We start from the raw sequence: 11,691 nt of genomic DNA, 5'->3' as shown, positions 1-11,691 counted from the left end.
AAAAGGGCTAAAGAGTTGCTTCGCTTGGCCGAAAGTGGTGAAGTGAACCGAATGTGGTTTTCTCCGATGAGTAATGAGAAAAACAATGAGAGAAATGAGAGATTCGTTGTCCAGCTGATTGTAAACAAACAAAATGATCGTGTTTAGTTGTGAAAGAGGTCAGCTGAGGCAGCTTGGCCACCAAAACTCAAGCGCCGGCCATGGTGAGTAATGGTGTGGGCCGCCATTAAAGCCGATGGGCGCTCTCCGCTCGTATTAATCGACCGTGGCATCAGAATAAATGCCGAATAATATCGCGAAAAAATTTCGGAGGATGTATTAAAGCCTTGGGTACGCAAACATTTTGGCCGCAGGACTCAGCACCATAGCACTCAGCACGCGACACCCAAGAATGGTTACAAAATGAGGGTTCTCGCATCAATTCCAGCACACAATGGCCATCAAAATAAATACCGAATATTATCGCGAAAATATTCTGGAGGGTGTATTAAAGCCTTTGACACGCAAACATTTTGGCCGCAGACCTTGGACATTCCAACAGCACCTCATCATCACCATCGCACTCAGCACGCGTCACCCAAGAATGGTAAGAAAATGAGGTTCCTCGCTTCAATTCCAGCGCACAATGCCCACCACAAAATCTCCGGATACCAATCCCTTGGACTCTTGTGTGTCTGGAGTATTTTGGAAAGCAAGGTTGGCACTAAACCAAATACCAAAGTGTCGATCACCTCAACCAAGCGCTTTGCCGGGAATACCGACAAAATACCGCAGAGCAACACTCGGTCAGGCAGCGTGTGATTGGGTTTCATTGGCCGTTTGAGGGCCATAATTCGTGCCAAAGGTGGCCAATTCGAACAAATCTAAACATATTCTAAAATTTGATGCTATTTCCGATATTTTTTGCTTTCATTCGAAAAAATGCAAAAAAAAATTAACAATTAAAAAAACTGTAAGTTTGGCCGGGACGAACTTTGAATACCCTCCACCATTTGGAAAGAATTTTGACAATTCTCAAAAAAATAAAATTCGTTACAAATTCTGTTAAAATCTTAAAAATACCGAATATAGCTGTTATATTAGGGTCTATACGACGACATGGACCTGCATAGGTAACATTTGTCATAAGCCATTACAATATTCAAATGCGGAACTTAAAAACAAAAAAAAAAAAAAACGGTGAAAAATGTAGCCAAAATCGTCAAAATACCGAATATCGGGAGGAAACGTAATATGGGGGCTATACGAAGACGTGGACCTGCAGAGGCAATCTCCCGTCATAGGCTGTAGTATCCATTAGGAACTTCAAATACCAAATTTGAAACAATTCCGGTGAAAAATGTTGCTAAAATTATTAAAATACCGAATATCGGGAGGTACCGTTATATGAGGGCTATACGAAGACGCGGACCTGCACAGACAATTTTCTGCCATAGGCTGTAGTATCCATTAGGAACTTCAAATACAAATTTTGAAATGTCGCTAAAATTATTAAAATATCGAATATCTGGAGGTACCGCTATATGAGGGCTATACGAAGACGTGGACCTGCACAGACAATTTTCTGTCTTACTTTGTAGCATCCATTACGACATTCAAATTCCAAATTTGAAATAATTCCGGTGAATAATGTCGCTAAAATCATCAAAATACCGAACATGGGGAGGTACCATTATATGGAGGTTATACGAAGACGTGGACCTGCACAAACACTTTTCTGCCATAGGCTGTAGCATCCATTACGAACTTCGAATACCAAATTTGAAACAATTCCGGTAAATAATGTCGCTAAAATGATCAAAATACCGGAAATCGGGAGGTACCGTTATATGGGGGCTCTACGAAGACGTGTACCTGCACAGAAAATTTTCTGCCATAGGCTGTAAGCATCTATTACAAACTTCAATACCAAATTTGAAACATTTCCGGTGAATACTGTCGCTAAAATTATTAAAATACCGAATATCGGGAGGTACCGTTGTATGAGGGCTATACGAAGACGTGGACCTGCCCAGACAATTTTCTACCATAGGCTGTAGCATCCATTACGAATTTCAAATACCAAATTTGAAACAATTCTGGTGAATAAATTCGCTAAAATCATCAAAATATCGAATATCGGGAGGTACCGTTATATGGGGGCTATACCAAAACGTGGACCTACATGGCCCATTTTCATTAACAAAAGTCCTGCAGACATAACATACATTTGAGTGCAATTTTATCAATCTACTTCAATTCGTTCGGAAGTTAGAGTGATTTCCGCAGACGGACAGGCGGACATACGGACGGACATCGCTAAATCGCCATAGAATTTTATGATGAGGAAGAATATTTATACTTCGTGGGGTCTAAAATATGTATTTCGAGATGTTACAAACGGAATGACAAGCTGAATATACCCTCCATACTATGACAGAAAATTTTCTGTGCAGGTCCACGTCGTCGTATAGACTCTAATACACGGCTACATTAGGTATTTTCAAGATTTTAACAGAATTTTTAACGGATTTTATTTTTTGAAAATTGTTAAATTTATACCAAATGGTATTCAAAGTTCGGCCCGGCCGAACTTACAGCTTTTTTACTTGTTTTTATCTCACCCTGTATCTTTGTAGATGCGTTTACACTCACACACACACGCACACAGCGACATTGTCACACATTGAGATGACAATGACAGCCAGAAGTGGCAAAGCAAGGAAGGATTTGAGACATAAAAGACAATCCCAAAGCCAAAAAGAGAATACAAATATTAAGGTAGTTTCAAGGGTTTGCGACCCAGAAATGGAAAATATTTTTGTTATAGGAGAGGAGGGGGTGGTGTTAGGAAAAGGTTATCATTCGACCCCATTTTAGTTGCAAGTTTTCTCATAATGCCATAAATTTAAGGCAGGGCATGACATGGCAGGTCATAATGGTGCCCTAACTTACTCCCCCCTCTTCACCCCCTCCCCCCACACACATCTAAAGGAGGTTCCTATAAAGTTATAATAAACTTGAATCCTGACTTGACTTCTTCTACCCTACTGGCGTATTTAAATATCCTGTGTGTGGGTGTGTAAACGTCACACAAAGATCAACACATTTGAAACTATTAAATCCCCAGTAAAAAATATTTGGAGTAATCCTCAACCGAGCAATAGAGGAGTAATGATTTCTTCATCCATTTGGAGTAATAAGCGAGCAATGTATGAATTTTGTTTTGCCAAAAAATTCCACGAAGTTGGAAAAAAATTGATGTCTCGCCTTATGCTCCAAATGGATCAATAAGGGATGCATCAAAGCATTTTTGGCATGTTTTTTTTTGTTTGATGTAACTGTTGTTTAACTGTTGCTTTCGTCATGTTCGATTATTTCTTTATGGTTGTCCGTCCATTTGCTCAGTTTTCTTGTGTCCGTCTGAAGTGAAACACGTGTTGTAAGTGTAAATAAAGTGTAATTAAAAAAATTAAAAAAGTGTAATTAAAAAAATCAATTGGTAAAATAATGTGTGATAATTTTGTTTCTAAACGTCATCTTAGACGGCTTGTAAAAAAAGAAATTGAAAATTTCTCAAATTGTACTCGGCAGACTCTTACTGATCAGGAACTTTCGGCACCTATAGAAATTAATCAGTCATCAAATGAGGGTAGCCAATCGGAAAACTTTAATATTCATGACGAAATGAATCCAAATGATACGAGTTTCAGCAGTGAAAAAAAAGATTGTATTGATCGGAAGCTTGCTTCGTGGGTAATAAATAATCGCGTTTCCAACGAATGCTGTAATTCGCTTCTTAGCATTTTAAAAAGTGAAGGTATTAATGTTGCACTATGCAAGGAAACATTGTTGAAAGCGTTATATGCAGAAAACTCTTATTGCCCTAATGAGAGCCCGTCAATATCACAAATGCCACCAGGTGAATATTTTCATTTTGGATTAGAAAAAGCGCTGATGATGCATGGCCAATACTTGCTGTTGAATGCAAAGTCCGAATTACTTCTTGATGTATTTGTGGATGGAATGCCGCTTTATAAAAGCTCATCAACGTCATTATGGCCAATCTTATGTTCTTTCTCAGAGTTCAAAAACTCACAACCATTTTTAATTGCTACTTATATTGGTAAATCAAAACCTCCGGATGTAAAGGATTTCTTAAAAAGATTTGTGGAGGAATACATCTATTTGAAAAATGAAGGTTTTAAAATTGGTGATAAATACTTTACACCCAAAATTAGACTTTTTGTTTGTGACACACCTGCAAGGGCTTTTTTAACCGGTACAGTGGGACACACTTCTGCGCAAGGATGTTCGAAATGTGAGCAAGAAGCTTCATATAAAAATAAGAGACTAAATTATGCTATAGTACCCGGAAATGCCAGGACTGATGAAGCTTTCCTAGCACGAAAAAGTCAAGCATATCACATACAGCAATTTCGTAGCGAAACTCACCCTTTGGAATTATGCAACATTAAGATGGTCACACAATTTCCGCTTGACACTATGCATTTGATTGACCTTGGAGTGTTTAAAAAGATGTTGCGTTTAATTTTACAAAACAAGCATACAAAATCAAAGTTAAATGTAGCGGAAATAAATGAATTAAATCGCAAAATATTGTATATTGCGAAGTATACCCCAAAGGAGTTTGCTCGAAAAGGTAGACTATTTGACGAGGTATGCAGGTGGAAGGCAAAGGAATTCCGGCAAGTTGTGCTTTACACGGGAATAATTATTTTTAAAAACATATTGCATGAGGATTTATATACACACTTTTTACTATTACATACAGCATATCGGATGGTTTCGTGTCCTTCAAATTGTCATAAGAATTTGCAATGCGTTCAACAACTAATGGAAGCTTTTGTTGCCGATTTTGCCTTGATATATGGAAGTGATAAGATCAGTTATAACGTGCACAATTTACTACATTTGGCGAAATGCGTGGAAAACTTTGGAAATGTAGAAAATTTTTCATCATATAAATATGAGAACTTTTTGCAAACCTTAAAAAAAGATTGTCGGAAACCATCATACATTAGCCAACAGCTAAATAATCGATGCATGGAGCGGCATTTGCTTTTGAAAACAAATGATCCTAAATTCTTACCACTTGGGCAAAAACACAGAAACAACTTGTTTATGAGATACAAGTTCGACACATATTTCTTATCCGGAAAATCTCCTGACAATTTTTGCTTCACTATGAGTATGGTTCCAATTAAAGTATATGGTTTCTTGGTAGATAGCGGCGAAGAATACGTAGTCGGTAACGCATTTACAGATGCAGTAAGCTTGTTTCAGTACCCAGTGGACTCTAAAAAGTGTTTAGGAATTTGTAAGGCGAAAACACTAAATATCCACCGAGAGAAAATTAACATGCGTGACATATATTGCAAGATATTTTGCGTACCTGATGGGGAATATTTTGTATTTATTCCTATTCTACACCACTGTCAAATTTAGTAAATACTAATATTTAAACTATATTTCAAACTATTTTTCTACCTTAAGAACCATGAATTTTAATGCGAACATATTCCAAACTCAATCAGTTTTTACGGATGAAACTGTACAAAGCACACCGAATAATGTCGCAGGTAATGTTAACTCATAGCTCTTTTTATATTTTTTATCATAGTAATTATTTGATTTTATGTTCATTTCTAGAAACAAACAATGAAACAAAAAACACCAATAAAAAATTGGAAAACAAAATTGATCTCCTTCAAACTGAAGTCGAAGCTTTAAAGAAAATTATGTGTAAACAGACAATTTTGTTAGAACAGGTCGTTAAACACATACGCCCAACTAGCAAGGATCTCAAAATTTTTCCAATAAATTCACTAGAGGAATTAAATTCGGCAGAACAATTAGTTAATAACGAGCCTGAATCAGAAGTGGTAAGCCAGAGTTTTTAATGCATAATTTAAGTGAATTTGGTACTAAAAGCTAATTATATTTATCTTTAATTATTTTCAGATATCATATATGAAACTAAAATTTGGCAAAGACAAAATAGAAAAGGCGTTACATGCAATGATTGGTGACAATATTTTGCTTCGGGTAAATTGGGATGGAGCTAAAAATAAGACAGCCATAAACAAATATCGGTTGTTTAACTTTTTTTATTTCGGTAATAGCTTGATTTTATAACGTGTTTTAAATAATATGTACATGATGTTTATTTTTCCTTTATTTTTGCAGAATCACTCAGAGACACCTACGAAACTTATCCTGAATTTGAAAAATCTTTTAAGTTGGCCTTTCGCAAATGTAAGGCAACATTTTACCGGCAAACCTACAGCCTAAAATCTAAATAAATAAAGTATTTAATATGTTTTTTTAATTATAAGAAATTATAGTACAAAAATGAATTATTTGTTTTTTTTTCGTTAAAAATAAATGATAAAATATATATTCTTTATTTTACTCTTTTCTTTTACTTCTTTACTTTCTTTTACTCTTTCAGGAGATAACAAAGATTACTCCCTTGATTCTCCTTTCCGAGATCAAAAGGAGTACTCCCTATATGCTTTTTCAGGAGATAACAAAGATTACTCCCTTTGTCCTCCTTTCCGATATGAAAACGAGTACTCCGTCTATGCTCTTTCAGGAGATAACAAAGATTACTCCCTTTGTCCTCCTTTCCGAGATGAAAACGAGTACTCCGTCTGTCATCCAATGGGAGCTCAAAAGGAGTGCTCGCCTCCTAGGACATGCAATGTTAAAAAAGAGTATAAAATGCAAGAGAGTCGGAGATTTAAGGAGTACTCCATTGCTCGAAAAGGAGCGTCCTACGATTAATCGTTGGATGATCCAATTTTTTACTGGGTCCCCCCCCGCTCACACACACACATGCACGTGATGTGCATTTCCCTGTGTGTGTGTGTGTGTGTGGTAAAATATTCCCCGCAGCAGCTGCTGCTGCGGCAACACCACTCTGCGGCATCATTTTTCGCTGGCAGTGGTGACAATGTTTGGTGATGGCGGCATTGGTAATGCCGATGAGTGACTGCCTTGGTTGCACTTCTGTTTGGCCGCAAGGACACATTTTGTGTGAAAGCAAGCCTTGGGCGAGGGATGCAATGAAATTCCACTGTTTGTGTGCGTGAGTGTGTGTGAGTGAGCGAATTGCTCGCAGCCAACTTTAGTTAAACTTTAATTTTTGCCAAAACTAAATTTCGAAGAACATTTTTAATTAACAATCAACAATTTTAAAAGTAATTTAAGTTTCAGGCAAACTGACGGTGACTTGTGGACGGGGAGGAAGGATGGGGTAGGTTAGATTTTTAGATTTTCTTGTAAAAATTAATTATTTGTTTTTTTTTTTTTTGCCCTCCACCATAGTATGGAGGGTATATTAGGATTGTCATTACGTTTTTAACACCTCGAAATACACATTTTAGACCCCTCGAAGTATATATAAAATTGATCAGAATAAAATTCTATGTCGATTTAGCGGCGACTGTCCGTCTGTGGAAATCACTCTAGCTTCCGAACGAATTGAAGTAGGTGGATAAAATTTTACTCAAATGTATATTATGTCTGCAGGACTTTTGGTATTGAAAATGGGCCATGTAGGTACACGTTTTGGTATAGCCCCCATATAATCGTAACCTCCCGATTTTCGGTATTTTGATGATTTTACCGACATAATTTACCGGAATTGTTTGAAATTTGGTATTTGCAGTTCGTAATGAATACTAAAGCCTAAGACAGAAAATTGTCTGTGGAGATCCACGCCGTCGTATAGCCCCCATATAACGGTACCTGCCGATCTTCGGTATTTGGATGATTTTTACCGACATTTTCACCGGAATAGTTTCAAATTTGGTATTCGAAGTTCGCAATGGATACTACAGCCTAAGACAGAAAATTGTCTGTGCAGGTCCACGTCTTCGTATAGCCTCCATATAAAGGTCCCTCCCGATATTTGGTATTTTGATGATTTTTGCGAACTTTATTCATCGAAATTGTTTCAAAGTTGATACTTGAAGCTCGTAATGGATCTTACAGCCTATGACAGAAAATTGTCTGTGTAGGTCCCCGTCTTCGTATAGCCCCCATATAAAGGTCCCTCCCGATCTTCGGCATTTAGATGATTTTTGGTGACATTATTCACCGGAATTGTTTCAAATTTGGTATTTGAAGTTCGAAATGGATACTACAGCCTATGATAGAAAATTGTCTGTGTAGGTCCACGTCTTCGTATAGCCCCCATATAACGGTACCTCCCGATCTTCGGCATTTTAATGATTTTAGCGACATTTTGCACCGGAATCGTTTCAAATTTGGTAATTGAAGCTCGTAATGGATACTACAGCCTAAGGCAGAAAATTGTCTGTGGAGGTCCACGCCGTCGTATAGCCTCCATATAACGCTACCTGTCGATATTCGGTATTTTGATGATTTTACCGACATTATTTATCGGAATTGTTTCAAATTTCGCATTTGAAGTTCGTAATAGATACTACAGCCTATGATAGAAAATTGTCTGTGCAGGTCCCCGTCTTCGTATAGCCCTCATATAACGGTACCTCCCAATATTCGGTATTTTGATGATTTTAGCGATATTATTTAACGGAATTGTTTCAAATTTGATATTTGAAGTTCGTAATGGATTTTAAAGCCTATGACAGAAATTTGTCTGGGCAGTTCCCCGTATTCGTATAGCCCCCATATAAAGGTCCCTCCCGATATTTGGCATTTCGATGAGTTTAGCGACATTAATCATCGGAATTGTTTCAAATTTTATATTCGAAGTTCGTAATGGATACTACAGCCTATGACAGAAAATTGTCTGTGGAGGCCCAAGTCTTCGTATAGCCCCCATATAAGGGTACCTCCCGATATTCGTTATTTTAAGGATTTTGGCGACATTAATCATCGGAAACATTTCGAAGTTGGTACTTGAAGCTCGTAATGGATACTACAGCCTATGACAGAAAATAGTCTGGGCAGGTCCACGTCTTCGTATAGCCCTCATATAACGGTACCTCCCGATATTCGGTATTTGGATGATTTTTGGCGACATAATTTACCGAAATTGTTTCAAAGTTGGTACTTGAAGTTCGTAATGGATGCTACAGCCTATGACGGGAGATTGTCTCTGCATTCGTATAACCCCAATATAACCCCGGTACCTCCCTATTTTCCGTATTTTGATGATTTTAGCGACATTATTCACCGATTTTTTTTTATTAAAGTTTCGCATTTGAATATTGTAATAGCTTATGACAAAAGTTGCCTATGGAGGTCCACGTCGTCGTACACACCCTAATATACGGCTACATTCGGCATTTTTAAAATTTTAACAGAAACTTTAACGGATTTTATTTTTTTGAAATATATTTTGCGGTTCCTTGAGGGGGTGGGCCAAGTTTTTTTTTCCATTTCGTATCTGACATAAGTCTGATTTTATATCGACTACTTGCTTCACCTTAAATGAGATATTTGTAAATATTTCGAAAAGTTCGGGTTTCATGAGAGCTATAATTTTTTTAAAATGCTGACCCGTCGTGGGTGAATTACATAAGGCGATAACAGGTTTTCTATTTAAAAAAATCGATAACAATTTTTTTATAACACCATTCAGTTCTATTTAAGATACCCCCAAATTGTCCAAACATTCCACCAGCCATGATGATAATTACTCTGGCCACCTACTCCCCTCACCATCTTTGACGCAATTAAAACATTTCAATTAAATGAACACCAAAATGAATTGCCACTCCAGAAGAGAGCATCTTCAGTGGGCGAAGGTCGTTTTTCAATCAAAAAAAAAAAAAAAAAACTCGGAGAATGTAACAGCTTGTTGCCATGTCTGTGGCTTAAAAATTTTAAGCAGCTTTCAATTTCAACAAAATTGAGTTTCCAACGAAGGGTATGCTAATGTCAAAGGTAGTTTTTTTTTCGAAATGGGGGAGGGGAGGGGAGAGGGGAAGAAAAGGGGGTACCTCTACACCTAAAACATTCAGCACTTTGCATTGAAACCTTGATGTTCTGTTGCTCTGGCATTTAGCGCCTTTGACAATGCCTTTAAACGTTTCCGTGTTTTGTATTGGGCTTTTGTCTTAAACGGCCTCTTTGGAGGTCAGCAAAAAAAAAGACAGATAAATGACAGTCTGTTGCTTTTATGGGGCATGCGATTAGTGAAATGGTGTCCTTAAAAAAATAAAGGCTTTAAAACAGGACATGGCAATAAAATACCGGGTGAGATGAAACAACCTGCAATCAACTTCAGACTGCTGTCATTTCTAAGCCACTCATCCGACAGAGGTTAAAATTATTCCAGTGACAGCTCATTATATTGTTTACAGGCGTACCAAAGCATTTTGGTGAGAATTTTCGAGAAGAAAAGTTATTCGTAAAGGAATCCGAGCGGGATAGTGTGATTTCTTTATATTTGGCTGGAGAACCACCAAAAGTGACTATCGTTAGAGGTCTTCAGCATTTAAATGTGAATAAATCATTTGTGTCTCCTACCATCGCTCGTTATATTGTGATACTGGTTGCGTAGCCCGACAAAGTCATGGAAGTGGACGGAGGAAAACCGCAACATCACAAGAAATGGTAGGAAAAGTAAAAAAGCGACTTGATCGAAACCCGCATCACAGTGGCCGAAAATGGCTTGTGAGCTGAAAATATCGCAATACTCCCTTCGGCAAATATTGAAAAATGAGCTCGGGCTAAAGCCATTGAAATTCTAAAAAAGTACAAGAACTTACACCGCAATAGAAAGAAAATCGACGACTCAAAAGAGCTAAAGAGTTGCTTCGCTTGCCCGAAAGTGGTGAACTGCCGAATTTGGTGTTCTCCGATGAGATTCCGATGGCATACGTTGGCCAGCAGTTTGTAAATAAACAAAAGGATCGGGTTTACTTGCCAAAGAGGTCAGCTGAGGCAGCTTGACCACCAAAACTCAAGCGCCGGTCATGGTGAGTGAGGGTGAGGGCCGCCATAACAGCCGATGGTTGCTCTCTGCTCGTATTAATCAACCGTGGCATCAGAATAAATGCCAAATATTATCGCGAAAATATTTTGAAGGGGGTGTATTAAAGCCTTAGGCACGCAAACCTTTTGGCCGCAGAACTCAACACCATCGCACTCAGCACGCGTCACCAAAGAATGGTTACAAAATGGGGGTCCTCGCTTCATTTCCAGCCCACAATGGCCACCAAAAAAAAATTGCCGAATATTATCGCGAAAATATTCTGGAGGGTGTATTAAAGCCTTGGGCATGGGAACATTTTCAGATGCAGACTTTGGACATTCCAACAGCACCTTAACATTACCTCATCAGCACCATTGCACTCAGCACGCGCCACCCAAGAATGGTTACAAAATGAGCTTCCTCGCTTCATTTCCAGCGCACAATGGCCACCAAAATCTCCGGATACCAATCCATTGGACTGCTATTGTGTCTGGAGTATTTTGGAAAGCAAGGTTGGCACCAAACCAAATATAAATGTGTCGATCACCTCAAGCAAGAGCTTCGCCGGGAATGGGCCAAAAAATACCGCAGAGCAACATTCGGGCAGGCAGCGTGTGACTGGGTTTCATTGGCCGTTTAAAGGCCATAATTCCTGGCAAAGGTGACCTATTCGAACAAATCTAAATTTATTCTAAAATTTTGATGCTATTTCCGACCTTTTTTTGCTTTCATTCGAAAAAATTAAAAAAAAAAATTAAAAATTATGGCCTTTG

At 38.1% G+C, this 11,691-nt stretch overlaps 1 protein-coding gene across 2 annotated transcripts; it reads left to right on the top strand.

The window, feature by feature from the left end:
* The first annotated feature begins 3,110 nt into the window (after positions 1 to 3,110).
* Positions 3,111 to 6,361, top strand: LOC131802737 (uncharacterized). Of its 2 annotated transcripts, none has more exons than XM_059123185.1 (5): positions 3,111 to 3,421; positions 5,497 to 5,582; positions 5,653 to 5,885; positions 5,965 to 6,118; positions 6,190 to 6,361. In XM_059123185.1, exons 2-5 carry the CDS (start codon positions 5,501 to 5,503, stop codon positions 6,303 to 6,305), a joined length of 585 nt encoding a protein of 194 aa, XP_058979168.1. In that variant the 5' UTR covers positions 3,111 to 3,421; positions 5,497 to 5,500; the 3' UTR covers positions 6,306 to 6,361. The 2 variants fall into 2 exon arrangements, with proteins under 2 accessions (XP_058979168.1, XP_058979167.1); XM_059123184.1 differs by having other exon boundaries at positions 3,111 to 3,481.
* Positions 6,362 to 11,691: the final 5,330 nt, after the last annotated feature.

Source organism: Musca domestica, unplaced genomic scaffold (genome assembly GCF_030504385.1).
Source record: "Musca domestica strain aabys unplaced genomic scaffold, Musca_domestica.polishedcontigs.V.1.1 236, whole genome shotgun sequence".
NCBI lineage: Eukaryota > Metazoa > Arthropoda > Insecta > Diptera > Muscidae > Musca > Musca domestica.
This window is presented reverse-complemented; position numbering and strand designations above follow the sequence as displayed.

Bases quoted from the DNA above. Each gene is read 5' to 3' on its own strand.
- LOC131802737 (XM_059123185.1), top strand. From the start codon at position 5,501: ATGAATTTTAATGCGAACATATTCCAAACTCAATCAGTTTTTACGGAT. The intron at 5,583-5,652 runs GTAATGTTAACT...GTTCATTTCTAG, and splicing joins CACACCGAATAATGTCGCAG to AAACAAACAATGAAACAAAA. The intron at 5,886-5,964 runs GTAAGCCAGAGT...AATTATTTTCAG, and splicing joins ACGAGCCTGAATCAGAAGTG to ATATCATATATGAAACTAAA.